Source organism: Triticum urartu, chromosome 7 (assembly GCF_003073215.2).
Source record: "Triticum urartu cultivar G1812 chromosome 7, Tu2.1, whole genome shotgun sequence".
In the NCBI taxonomy this organism is placed as follows: domain Eukaryota; kingdom Viridiplantae; phylum Streptophyta; class Magnoliopsida; order Poales; family Poaceae; genus Triticum; species Triticum urartu.
In genome coordinates this window covers 1795238-1807239 of record NC_053028.1, presented here as the reverse complement: position 1 = coordinate 1807239, position 12002 = coordinate 1795238, and the positions used below count along the sequence as shown (strand labels likewise).

The following is a 12002-nucleotide window of genomic DNA, read 5'->3' as shown; positions in this document are numbered from 1 at the left end:
ATGGCTTTACGACCCGGTTCTACGCGCTATGCTGGAATATCATCAAGGATGAGTTCATGAATGCCCTCGCGGCATTCTACCATGGGGACATGCGTGGATTAGCATCACTCAACAAAGCTCTAGTGGCTCTGCTGCCAAAGAGAGAGGGAGCCGAGGAGTTAAAAGACTACCGCCCGGTGAGTCTGGTACATGGTGCGGTGAAATTTTTTGACAAGGTGTTGGCATGCCGTCTTTCCGAGGACCTACCACATTTGGTGGGCCAGCATCAAGGCGCTTTTGTCAAGGGACGGCTCCTTCACGACAATTTTATGCTGGCGCAGTGTACAGCCCACCACCTTCATGCCTTGAAGCAGCCGGCTTTGATGATCAAGTTGGACATATCCAAAGCATTCAACACAGTGAAATGGCCCTTCCTCCTGGAAGTTCTTCATCGCATGGGCTTTGGCGCAAAGTGTATGTCCTGGATTGTGGGACTTTTATCCACCTCCACAACGTGTATCATGGTTAATGGGGTGCCCGGGGCCCCGATCTTCAACTGCTGCGGCCTTCGTCAGGGTGGACCGCTATCGCCGATGTTGTTCATCCTTGTCATGGAGCCCCTACATCGCCTCTTCAAGTTGGCCTCCGCTTCTGGCCTTCTGGCGCCGTTGGCGCGCGTGGGATGTGAGCACCGCATGTCTATCTTTGCGGATGACGTGATTATTTTCCTCAAGCCGGTGGACATGGATCTGGTTACGACAGTTAGGATCTTACAAATCCACGGTGTGGCATCGGGGCTCCGGGTTAACATGCACAAAACATCGGCCATGCCCATCAGGTGTTCTCAGGAAGAGGTGGCACTTGTGGAAGGAGCCTTGGGGTGCCGCATTGGGTCCTTCCCATGCAAATATTTAGGTCTCCCCTAGGCCTAAGGAAGCCATCTGCAGCGCAACTTAGCGGCCTGGTGGAGCAGCTGGCGGCGCGCCTGCCCACCTGGAAGGCGGCGACCCTGCCAAAGAGTGGCAGGCTTGTTCTGGTCCTATCGGTGCTCTGCTCGATTCCTATTCACTCGATGCTCTCCTTGGATCTTCCGGCAAAGACGATAACGGCCATAAACAAAATAATCAGAGCCTTCCTCTGGTGCGGAAAGGCTCAGGCTAACGGTGGGAACTGTTCGGTAGCTTGGGAGGAAGTATGCATGCCAAGATGGGCGGGAGGCCTTGGGATCCCATGCCTCAGTTGGCTTAACATCGCCATGCAGTCTCGTTGGGCCTGGTTACGTCGGGTGGACAGTGGTCGCCCTTGGACGGAGTTCAAATTCAACCTCCCCAAGAAATCTCTAGCATTAGTCGCGGCGGCTACCAAGGTGACGATTGGAAACGGGAAGGAAGCTCTCTTTTGGGAGGATCGCTGGCTACATGGGATCCGAATTCAGGAGTTCGCCCCTGGAATCTATGAAAGGATCTCTAAGCGAGCAAGGAGCACACGCACAGTACATGATGCTATCTCAATGGGAGCCTGGACTCGGGACATTAGCCCCGACATGGCATACGAGGATTTGGTGGACTATCTGGAGATTTGGCAGAGACTACATGGGATCCAGCTCCAGGAGCACGTCCCCGACGCCATTACTTGGGCCTGGGAAACGAACGGCCAATTTTCGGTACGGTCGGCCTATGTGGCACGGTTCGTTGGTAGGGAGGTGGCGCCGACGGCGGAATTTTCCTGGCGATCTCGGGCTCCCCTCCGGTGCCGCTTCTTCACCTGGCTGGCTATGTGAAATAGATGCTGGACTTCAGACAGACTTGCCTGCGGTGGTCTCCCGCATCAGGATGCTTGCCCGTTCTGTGACCAGGAGGACGAAACCATTGATCACATCCTGCTGACATGTGTGTTCGCTAGAACAGTTTGGAGAACTCTGTGCTCGGGCCTGGGCAAGCCGCAGTGGTCCCCAACGGTACAAGACAATCTAAAGGATTGGTGTGTTGCGCGAACGTCGAGTGTTGGCAAGCCGAAGGAGATACGGGCACTCCTCACCCTAGGACTTTGGGAGTTGTGGAAGCATAGGAATGCAATTGTGTTCGATGGCGCTGTGCCATCCCTACAGCATGTAGTTGGGCGCATCGTCACGGAAGGCAAGGCTTGGCAGCAGGCGAGTTTATTGAAGGGCGAAGTAGATAGCATGTTTGATCTTCTGGTAGGGTGGGTAGGGAGTGAGTAGTCCCGACTGCCACGTTTGTAGGTGGAGTGATGGATTGTACATTATGAGCGGGAGTTACTGTAGCATTTAAAACTCTGTAACATCCATGGTGGTTTGGGCTCTTCCCCCACTCTTCTATAAAAGATGATACGCACACTCGTGCATATTCGAGAGAAAAAAAAACCGGAGTTGCCAAATAAAAGCGGACACGGACTTTTATTGATTATTGGGAATATTTTTTACATACCAGAAGGACCTAAAACACAACTAAAAAAATCATACTCTACTGGACGGGCCCCGCGTGGGAAGGTCCGGCCTCGTCGTCATTGGCGGCCGGCACGAACGATGGATGCCTCCTGGCAACATCGTCGTGCTGGTCGTGTGGACGCTGTGCGCGGAGGCGAGAACGGCCCAGTTACCGTTGGCTCCGCCGCTACCATGGCCACAACGGCAGCTTCGGACGCGCGCTCCGCCTCCAGCGTCCTTTGAACTGAACTCCTCCAGGAAGTTAAATAACACGCCCGTACGCATGTAAACTGAACTGGCTAGGCTGCTTTGGCTGCAAGTTGACCATTGGTCTGCACTGGTCACATGCTGCAGTCTGCCCAAGACTCTCCACTCGTGGGTGGCCCGGCTTTCCATTATTCTCTTTTAATTTTGATGAGGAGCATGTGGCGTTCATTCATCTTCACCCCCGGCCCCGACCCTACCCTACCCATGCATACAAGGAAGTTGTTGATTCCTTTGGCATTCATTCATCTTCATCTCCAGTTCCATAGCCGAATAGAGGTATAAGTAGAGCACCATGACCACCACGCCCAGGCCCAGCTCGCTGCTGCTGCCAGTAATCCTACTAGTCATCCTTGCCGCCGCGGCCCAAGCTCAAAGGGAAGGGGAAGGGGGTTGCCTCCACAAGTGCGGCGACATCGACATCCCCTTCCCCTTCGGCATCGGCGTCGGCCCGGGCTGCTTCCGGCATGGCTTCGAGGTCGCTTGCAACCACTCCTCCCATTCGGATCCCCCTCGCGCCTTCCTTGCTGACAAGTCAACATTCAAGGCCGAGGTCTACAGCAACGACTCCCAGGCCTACAGTAATTATTCGAGGTCGCCACTGGAGCTGGTGAGCATATCAGTCGCCACGGGCGAGACACGAGTGTACGCCGCGGTCTCCTACCGCTGCAACAGATATCTCAACTCCTTGTCCATGGTCCAGGAAATGAATTTCAGTGACACGCCGTTCGCCGTGTCGGCGACGCGTAATGTTCTCATCGGCGTCGGCTTGGAAGCCGAGGCTGAACTGAATTGGTTTCTGGCTAACGATCCCAGGGCCAGTTTCACTTGCAGTGTACAAGGTGGCATGTTGACCTGGCGGCACGCGAGGGACGGGTCGTGCACGGGGTGGGGCTGCTGCGAGCACCCCCTCCCGATCCTGGACGACGAGCCGAGCTCCGCCTACAAGTTTTTCACATTGTTGTCCAACCCCACGGACGACATCTGGTTGTGGAAAACCTACCCGTGCACCTACGGCATGCTGGTGGAGAAGTCATGGTACAACTTCTCTACGACGGACATGTACGACAACAAGACGCTACTCCAAAGGTTCCCCCGGGGCGTCTCCCTCGCCCTCGATTTCGCCGCCGGGAACACTTGGTGTCCGGCGGAAGGACAGCCGCTGCCTCCGGACTATGCCTGCGTCAGCGGCAACAGCTCATGTGCCAATGCAACATATACTCCTGGCTATATCTGCAAGTGCTGGGACCATTACGCTGGCAACCCATACATTGCTAACGGATGCCAAGGTACATATGATATTACATACTCCTACATTCATACATATATACATGCAAGAAACAAACTGTCCGTTACCAATTCGTAACTCCCAAAAGTGTGATGTTGATTCTTCAGACATTGATGAATGCAAGCTCCCGGAAGTGTATCCCTGCTCAAGCGGGATCTGCAAAAACACGCTGGGAGGCTATGACTGTCCATGCAAATACGGAATGAAAGGCGATGGCAAAGGAGGGACCTGCACAGATGTATTCTCCCCAGAAGCAAAGGCGGCTGTTGGTAAGCTACTACTACACTGCACTAATTAAGATTTATCCCCCTATTGCAGGCCAATCTAAATCATCAACATAGAAACACATGTATGACATAGGCACTGCCTGTGGATCTCTTGCCGCATATCTATACCTAATAATAAAGGGAGGAAGACTTCTTTCTTCTCCTTCCGTCATCCTTTTATATTCGTTAATTTTGTGTTAACCATAAAAATTGACAACTGAGATTTAAAAGGATTTATCGTCAATCGCTCCATCGCTCATTTTCTTCATACGTCATCCATCTACATCTTTTTCGTCATTCACGGTAGAAGCCCAATTGAACAGACCAGAAAGGAAACCTTACCGGATTGAATCGGCATCCAATATCGTCTCTTGCCCTGATTGGTTCTTCTTTCCGCTGCACACAACATCTCCATATATACACATATATAGTCCTCCCGAGCCGTCGTTCCGTTAGAATTACGATGGACCTGGCTTCCACCGCGCCCTAGCCAACCGCCAGATTGCCCTTCCCCATCCTCGCTGCGGCCCTTCCTTCACGCCGTTAGCTCCGAGGAGGCCGATGCCACCATCACGTCGATCTCGCTCAACGCGAGAATCACACTCGCATGGGAATTTCATGCCATGGTTCTGCGGATCGGAAGCGGTTCCAAGGTGGCAGAGGGAGGAGGCGGCACCTGTGACGAGGGGAGGCGGTGCGCACCGGCTTCGATGAGGTGGAGCGGCAGCACCATCTGCACGCACATGTACTTGCGTCGCCATCCGACAAAAGAGACTATTTAATTCTTATGTTGATAGTTCTAGTGGTAATTTGTTCTAGATTCCAAGTTGATGAACAAAAGAAACTATTTAATTCTTATGCTGAAACTTTCTGGTAGATTTGTAATTGTGAATTTAGTTATATAAACTAAGTTTGTTTCTTGTCCATCTAGGTGTAATAGGTGGTATTCTTCTCATGGTGATTCTGTGGTTTACTGTTATTCATCGCAAAGAGAAAAAGAAGACAAAAGAATTCTACAAAAAGAACGGCGGCCCTGTATTAGAGAAAGCAAAAGGCATTAAAATTTTCAAAAAGGGGGAGCTCAAGCCAATTTTAAAGAATAACAACATAATTGGAAAAGGTGGATTTGGTGAAGTTTACAAGGGCCTTCTTGACAATAAAGAAGTTGCAATAAAGAAGCCGATCAATGGTAGCGTGCGAGAGAATGAACAATTTGCAAATGAATCGTCATCCAATCTCAAGTCATCCACAAGAACATTGTTAGGCTCATTGGTTGTTGCCTTGAAGTTGAAGCCCCCATGCTGGTCTACGAGTTTATCTCCCAAGGTAGCCTCCATGACATTCTTCATAACAAGAATAACAAGGCGGCTCTCAACTTGGATGCACGTTTAAGTATCGCTGCACAGTCAGCAGATGGTCTAGCTTATATGCACTCACAAGCAAACACTAGAATTCTACACGGTGATGTCAAACCAGCAAATATACTCTTGGATGATAACTTTATAGCCAAGATTTCAGACTTCGGCATATCTAGATTGCTTGCGAGAGACAAGGAACACACTGCATCAATCATCGGCGACATAAACTATATGGATCCGGTATATCTACAAGAAGGCCTACTAACCGAAAAAAGTGATGTCTACAGTTTCGGAGTTGTGATCCTGGAGCTTATCAGTGGCAGGAGGGCCATACATTCTGAGAATAATAGCTTGGTAAAGAGTTTCCTTGAAGTCCATAAGGAACAGAAGAAAGCGACCGAACTTTTTGACAAGGAAATTGCAATAGCAGAAGATTTAGAGATTCTTGATAGTCTAGCAGGTATGGCCATGGAATGCCTTAGCCTTGATGTAGATCAAAGACCAACAATGATGGAGGTAGCTGGGCAACTACACATACTGAGTCGATCTCGTAAGGTGCAAGATGTTTGACAAAATTAATCCTTAAGGAGGTGTCTTTTGGTTAGGAGAAAATCTGTAACTGCATTTCTAAGGTAGCCAAGTGTTTGTGCACTGCATTTGTAACCGTATTTCTAAGGAGGCAGTACGCTTGTATGCTGCATTTGTAACCGTGTGTCAAAGAACTACATTTTTTTTTCCAAATTTGTAACTGTGTTACAGATAGTACGTCGTATTTTCTTGCACCTGCAGAGTTTCAACGTGCTTTACAGGTTGTATGAAAAACCTTTGCCTCCTTTTCCCCCTCACTTTCTCTCACCTGTCCCGTGCTGCATAATTAGTATGCTCACCGTCATGTTTAATGAGGTAATCGTATTCAAATAGTACATGCTATCGAATATTATCCAACACGCTGAAGAGCAAGTCCGTATTGTCCGAGAAAATCTCAAGGCGGCTCAGGACCGCCAGAAGAGCATTACGATCGCAAACGAAGGGGTTTGACTTATCAACCTGGTGATCAAGCTTATCTGCGTGTCACTCCTATGAAGGACACTCACCGCTTCAGAATCAAGGGCAAGTTAGCTCTACGCTACATTGGTCCTTTCCGCATTATTGCTAGACGTGGTCAAGTGGCATATAAATTGGAGTTGCCGCCGGAATTCTCTTATATCCATGACGTCTTCCATGTGTCGCAACTTCGTCGTTGCTTCAAGGAATCTCCGCACTGACCAGTGGATCATGAATTGCTCGGATTCGGAGATGTGGTGGAGCTCTGGGCGAAAGTCCAGCCCTGACTTTGGGTCGGTGCCGGCAACGGCGGCGCCATGGCGTCGTTCCCCTTCTTGAAGGCGTTGTCGTGGAGCTCCATTACACGACTCTCCGGGATAAATCTCTAGCTTCGGATGGTCGAAGCGGGCAATGACGGCGGCTACGTCGTTTCCTTCTTTGAGGCATCGCCTTGAAGAGTCAGCATACTGCAGTTTGCACGGATCTCTTCGTCATCGGGGACAGTGGACGTTGGGGCGGCGGCTCCGGGTGGTTTCTGATTGTGCGCCGAGATGGCGATCTCGGGAACAATGTGACTGGCAGCTCTATGAGGTGGGGCTCTATCTCGACATTGGTTGGGTGGCATCCTTGTCCCGCTTGGGCGGTAGGGGTGTCGGCTCGGTCAATGCGCCCCAGAGGGCAAGTAGACAGCAAAAAAGACAGATAGATCCAAACTTTGCATGCTACTGACTGCATTCATCATCAGATTTCTTTCCTTTCCTTTCCTGGAGCTTGCAAGCAAGCACAAAGGGATCAATCAGTCTTGTTCCTCTTCTTCTACACTAAAGAATGATGAATTACAACACACACAAAGTTGCGACACGACACCGTAAACTTAATTTCTGTGTCATCCTAATTTAATTGCCGTTTTTCTTCTTTCTCATGTGGATCACGTCCCCGTTCCTTCCCGGGAGCGTCTCATGCTCTCGTCCATGAGCTTGAACGTCTTCTTCACAAGCTTCTGGTCCAGCGCCGTCGTTCTGTAGATCTTGAACACCCGGTCGACACGCTCGGGCTTGCTGCTCTGGAAGTAGACCTCCTCAAACTTCTTCTTCACGAACCTGCACTCAAGTATATTATAAAAGTAAAACACCATACCATAAGAGCAAACTGACTGAAACAAATAATGTATTTTCCTCTCGAATATGCCAAATTTGTTGAGGACTGTGTGCACTCACTCGTAGGCATGCTCCACATCCTGTTTGCCAGGCGCGATTGGCTCATAGTCCTTAAACCACTCGCACACGGTCAAAGGAACCTTTTGTATTTTCCTCTCGAATATGTCAAATTTGTTGAGGAACAGCATGAAGGATGTTTTCTGGACCGATCGAAAGCAACATCACATCAAGTAGACTAGGATCAGAAATACTCCATCAAGAATAGCTTCTTTGCTTTAAAACGGGAAATTTGAGACAGACCTCAAAACATGTTTGCTTTAACACCCAGTCGAACAGCTCCTTGGTCTCCATCATCCTGTTCTGCGTCTCATCCTCAAATAACAACTGATCGTACCTGACAGACAGTAACGGCCTCCAAACATCTATTCATGTATTCATGTACTCAGTGCAGCACAAGAAAATGAGATTGTTGTACTCACTCGCTAATGGCAGCACAAAAGATAACTGCATCAACACCTTCAAAGAGATGAATCCACTTCCTCCTCTCATTCCTTTGACCCCCTACGTCGTACAGCCTGTACACCTCTCCGCCCCTTTTGCTCTCTCCAAGGGGGCTGCATGCACAGACCAAAAAAAACTCTCTTCAGTCTGTCATTCTGTATGTATGTATCTGAGCAGAGCAAAAGATGATATATGCAAACCTAAATTAACCAGATTACCTAAACTGAATTTCTACAACCCCATTTGTCCGCACTCTTGCATGGAGCACATCCTCCTGCAAAGCATCTCGAAATGTTAGCAGAGAAAAAAAATCTGACCATCATTATATCTATCCATCTGATCTGATAACCAGTAAATAAATGTCTCCAGATAAGAATTTGATTGTGGATAATTACAGACCGACCTTTGTTGGTACGTAATCTGCTTCAGCTAATCGGTCCAAATTGTCCATGAAGTAGTGTGCACAGTCAGGAACTTGCAGCACACTTCCACACGAGTAAGTTTCCTACACAGTAGAAAGATGCATTTCTTTATAACTAAGTTGGTTGTTTGACGTCATTCACATCTCTTTACAGAAACCGAAACAAAAACCTGAATGGCTTGATCTTCCCATAATTTTCTCACATCCTGTACGAGTTCTTTGTTAAGCGAAGGGTAATCCAACCTGCCTCCGATTTCTGATAGTTTTTCTCCAATCTCCTGAAGATAGGATAGGAAAATCAAAGGAGCAGAGCAATACATAAAAGGGAAAAGTATTCGACAGTTGGATATGTATTCGAGAATGACAGTGGAAAAGCAGCAAAACACAATACTGCCTGCTTAAAGCAGGGTGTTTGCGGGTCTGAAGAAGTTCATCTAGATCTAGTGCAGCAGAGCTGCAATGCGAGGTCTGAAGAGGTTCGATTGTAGCCCTAGCTACAGTAGTTGTAGTTGTGTAACAAACAGATGATGGTTATCAGTTTGAAATAGAAACTGCTGCTTGCTCTCTGGACAATAATACTGCTTAACAAGGAACTGCTGCTCCAGTTGTAAATTGTAGCAGATGATTGTTATCATGTTGCAAGATATTACATCATGTTGTAAGTTGGACAGGTTTGATTGAACATAGCCTAGCCTAGCTGGTTGTGTAACTGTAATGCTGCTTCAGTTGTAACAGAGCACAGTTATCATGTTGCTGCGAGACATTGGTGTTGCTTATGTCGGAATCCACCAAATGTAACTCTACTACTTACTGAACAAAATAGGATGCACGGACCTGATTATCGGGTAATATCACATATTTTGAAGACTCGGATTCCACTTGGGCAAGCTCTTTAGCTCCATCATATAGTATCTGTGCAAATTCAACTCACTATTACTCAGGGAAAATATGTGCAAAACACACAGGCCCCCATAAGAAGATGATAAAGCTGCCTACATGATCCCCACGAAGCAATAGGAGGAAGAGGGAAAAAAACCATATATATTAAAACACACCCGTTCCAGTAGTAGGAGCATACTTTGATTGTCTGGAACACGTTGGCATGGATGACGGGCGTATAGCCCTTGAGTTCTGCCTCGTCGAAGCCGGTTCGGAAAAGAAGCTTGATCTGAAGATAAACAAACAAACATTCAGTAAACGTAAGGCATCATACTATATTTCCATGGGGCCATGGGGCAGGGAAGGATAATACAATACAATGGAGGGGTTCTTGCCTGTTTAAATATCGTGGACTTTCCTGATTCTCCGGCACCTGAAAAAGACAGAAAGCATCGGCATCCTATTAGGAATCGTTCGGTCCTGATTCTGAAGCAAAGCAGGCTAAAGAAGAGAGCTAACTATCGGGAATTGGTTCAAGTAATGTTTGTTTTCAGTGATCCCCATCATTAATGAGAAAGCTTGCAAAAAAGTTCAAAAATCAAAAACAAAGGAGATACACAAATGAACTTGGTTAGAAAGATATAGTTCAGTGAAGCAGTAAATTCAAATTGTGAAGATAAAATTGAGACTAGCAGGCATAAGAAGAAATGCGTATAAAAGTTAAAGTGAGTTGGCAGTTTAGTTACCAAGAAGCAAGAGCTTGTGGATGTGCTGGTCCGCCTTTGTCTCGTGCAGAATGCGGCGGTCGATGTCTGCAGACTGTAAAGGTGGATCGAGGTGTGTGTGTGTGTGCATCAGGACAGGACGGGACAGGAGAGGAGGAATTGAATGAAATGAAGAGGTCTAGTAAGTGGTATGGAAAGGATGAGCTTACTCACTCTTGTGTTGTCAGCTTCGTCTGCCTCATTTACTGAGTGAGGTCTGCTGCAGGATGAGCCCATGGTTTGAAGCGCACACGCGAGCATGGACATTACTATTATTATTCTAGAAGACAAGATGTGCGGTCGGTCTCATGCTTCCTTGCTTGCCAATGACCTGAAAGATAAGATGACGGGCAAGTAAGATCCAGAGACCTCTAAATAAAACTACCTAGTTATAGCTTAATAAAAGAGAGAGAGAGAGAGTATTATAGTTGCAGGCAGGCAGGCAGGCAGCACATTGATTGAAGATGGAGGGTTGAGTTGAATGAATCAAGATAAGATGGTTGGTATATATGTGTATGAAGTATGAAGTCATGAATGGTGGTTGGTATGTGTATTTTGGGCCTTACTATATACGTATGCTAGATTCATTCTGAGTGAGCTGCACATTCACATTCACATTCTTTCTGGCAAGGAAGCAAGCAAGCAAGGAAGGAAGGAGGCTTGGTGAATGATACCAATCAATCAATCAATCGTCCCCTTTGCTATGCTATGCTACGGTATGCATGTTATATATAATAAGAAAGAAAAAAGAAGGCAGATGAGATGAGATGAGATGAGATGTAGAAACAAGCTGCGGAACAAATCAAGCAGCATATCCTTTCCTTTCCTTTCATTTCCTTTCCTTTCATTTCCTTTTCTTTCCTTTCCTTGGTACAGTACATTTACAGTGGAGTAGAAACAAATCAAGAAACTAGTAATAAGCAAGCAAAGAAAGATAGAATCCTGGTGATTAGGTAGTGGCTTTGACCTACCAACTGCACGGCGGGCGGGCGGATCTACTCACTGAGCTAGCTAGCTACAACCAACAAGCTGTGTTTTTTATTTATTTATTTATTTTCCGAGTGACGAAAAGAGATGAGAGATAGAATGAATCTGAATCTGAATCTAGGCTGGCTTGCTTGCTGCTCATACATACCTCAATCGAATCCGATCCGATCCAAGAAGGCTCAACCCAATCCAATCCAATCCAATACAAGGGGAGGGGAGGGGAGGGGAGTGGCGGGAGGGGCGGGGTGGAGACGGCAGGGGGGAGCTTCTGGGCGGCGGCGGCGGCGGCGGGTGGTTTGTAGGGAGGGAGGAGGAGAGATTGGTTTGGTAGGTCAGTCAGCGTGAGAGTGAGAGTGAGGAACCAAAGTGGAGTGAGAGATCGAAAGGGAATGAATGCGTGCGTCTCCACTTTGGTTTGGTAGGCAAGACGAAATCCAAATCCAAAATACTACTCCTTTTTCTATGAAAAAAAATGAAACTACTAAAATCACCGTCACCAATAAAAAATTCCCAAACAGAACAAACAAAATCAAATACTACTGTATATATATATATAAACCTTTTAAAAAAACTGAAATTCAGGGTGGTGCTTGTCTTAGAGCATCTCCAGCCGCACCCCAACAGGCCCCCCAAGACGCCGTTTTTTCT

At 47.6% G+C, this 12002-nt stretch overlaps 1 protein-coding gene and 1 pseudogene across 1 annotated transcript; one reads left to right on the top strand and one right to left on the bottom strand.

Annotated features, from left to right (window-relative positions):
• Positions 1 to 2877: 2877 nt before the first annotated feature.
• Positions 2878 to 6352, top strand: LOC125525844 (annotated as a pseudogene).
• A 998-nt stretch (positions 6353 to 7350) lies between these two features.
• LOC125522213 (guanine nucleotide-binding protein alpha-1 subunit) lies at positions 7351 to 11746 on the bottom strand. The gene is made up of 13 exons (XM_048687300.1): positions 11503 to 11746; positions 10542 to 10698; positions 10350 to 10422; positions 9999 to 10036; positions 9803 to 9892; positions 9559 to 9636; positions 8895 to 9002; positions 8707 to 8808; positions 8522 to 8577; positions 8282 to 8416; positions 8103 to 8196; positions 7863 to 8002; positions 7351 to 7745 (listed from the first exon to the last, which is right to left on the bottom strand). The coding sequence occupies exons 2-13, from the start codon at positions 10632 to 10634 to the stop codon at positions 7574 to 7576; spliced, it is 1179 nt and encodes a 392-aa protein (XP_048543257.1). The 5' UTR covers positions 10635 to 10698; positions 11503 to 11746; the 3' UTR covers positions 7351 to 7573.
• Positions 11747 to 12002: the final 256 nt, after the last annotated feature.

Coding starts and splice junctions, on each gene's coding strand:
- LOC125522213 (XM_048687300.1), bottom strand. CDS start 10,634: ATGTCCATGCTCGCGTGTGCGCTTCAAACCATGGGCTCATCCTGCAGC. Junction 8,417..8,521: donor GTTGTAGAAATTCAGTTTAG/GTAATCTGGTTA, acceptor CTGTGCATGCAG/CCCCCTTGGAGAGAGCAAAA. Junction 8,197..8,281: donor TTTTGTGCTGCCATTAGCGA/GTGAGTACAACA, acceptor ACTGTCTGTCAG/GTACGATCAGTTGTTATTTG.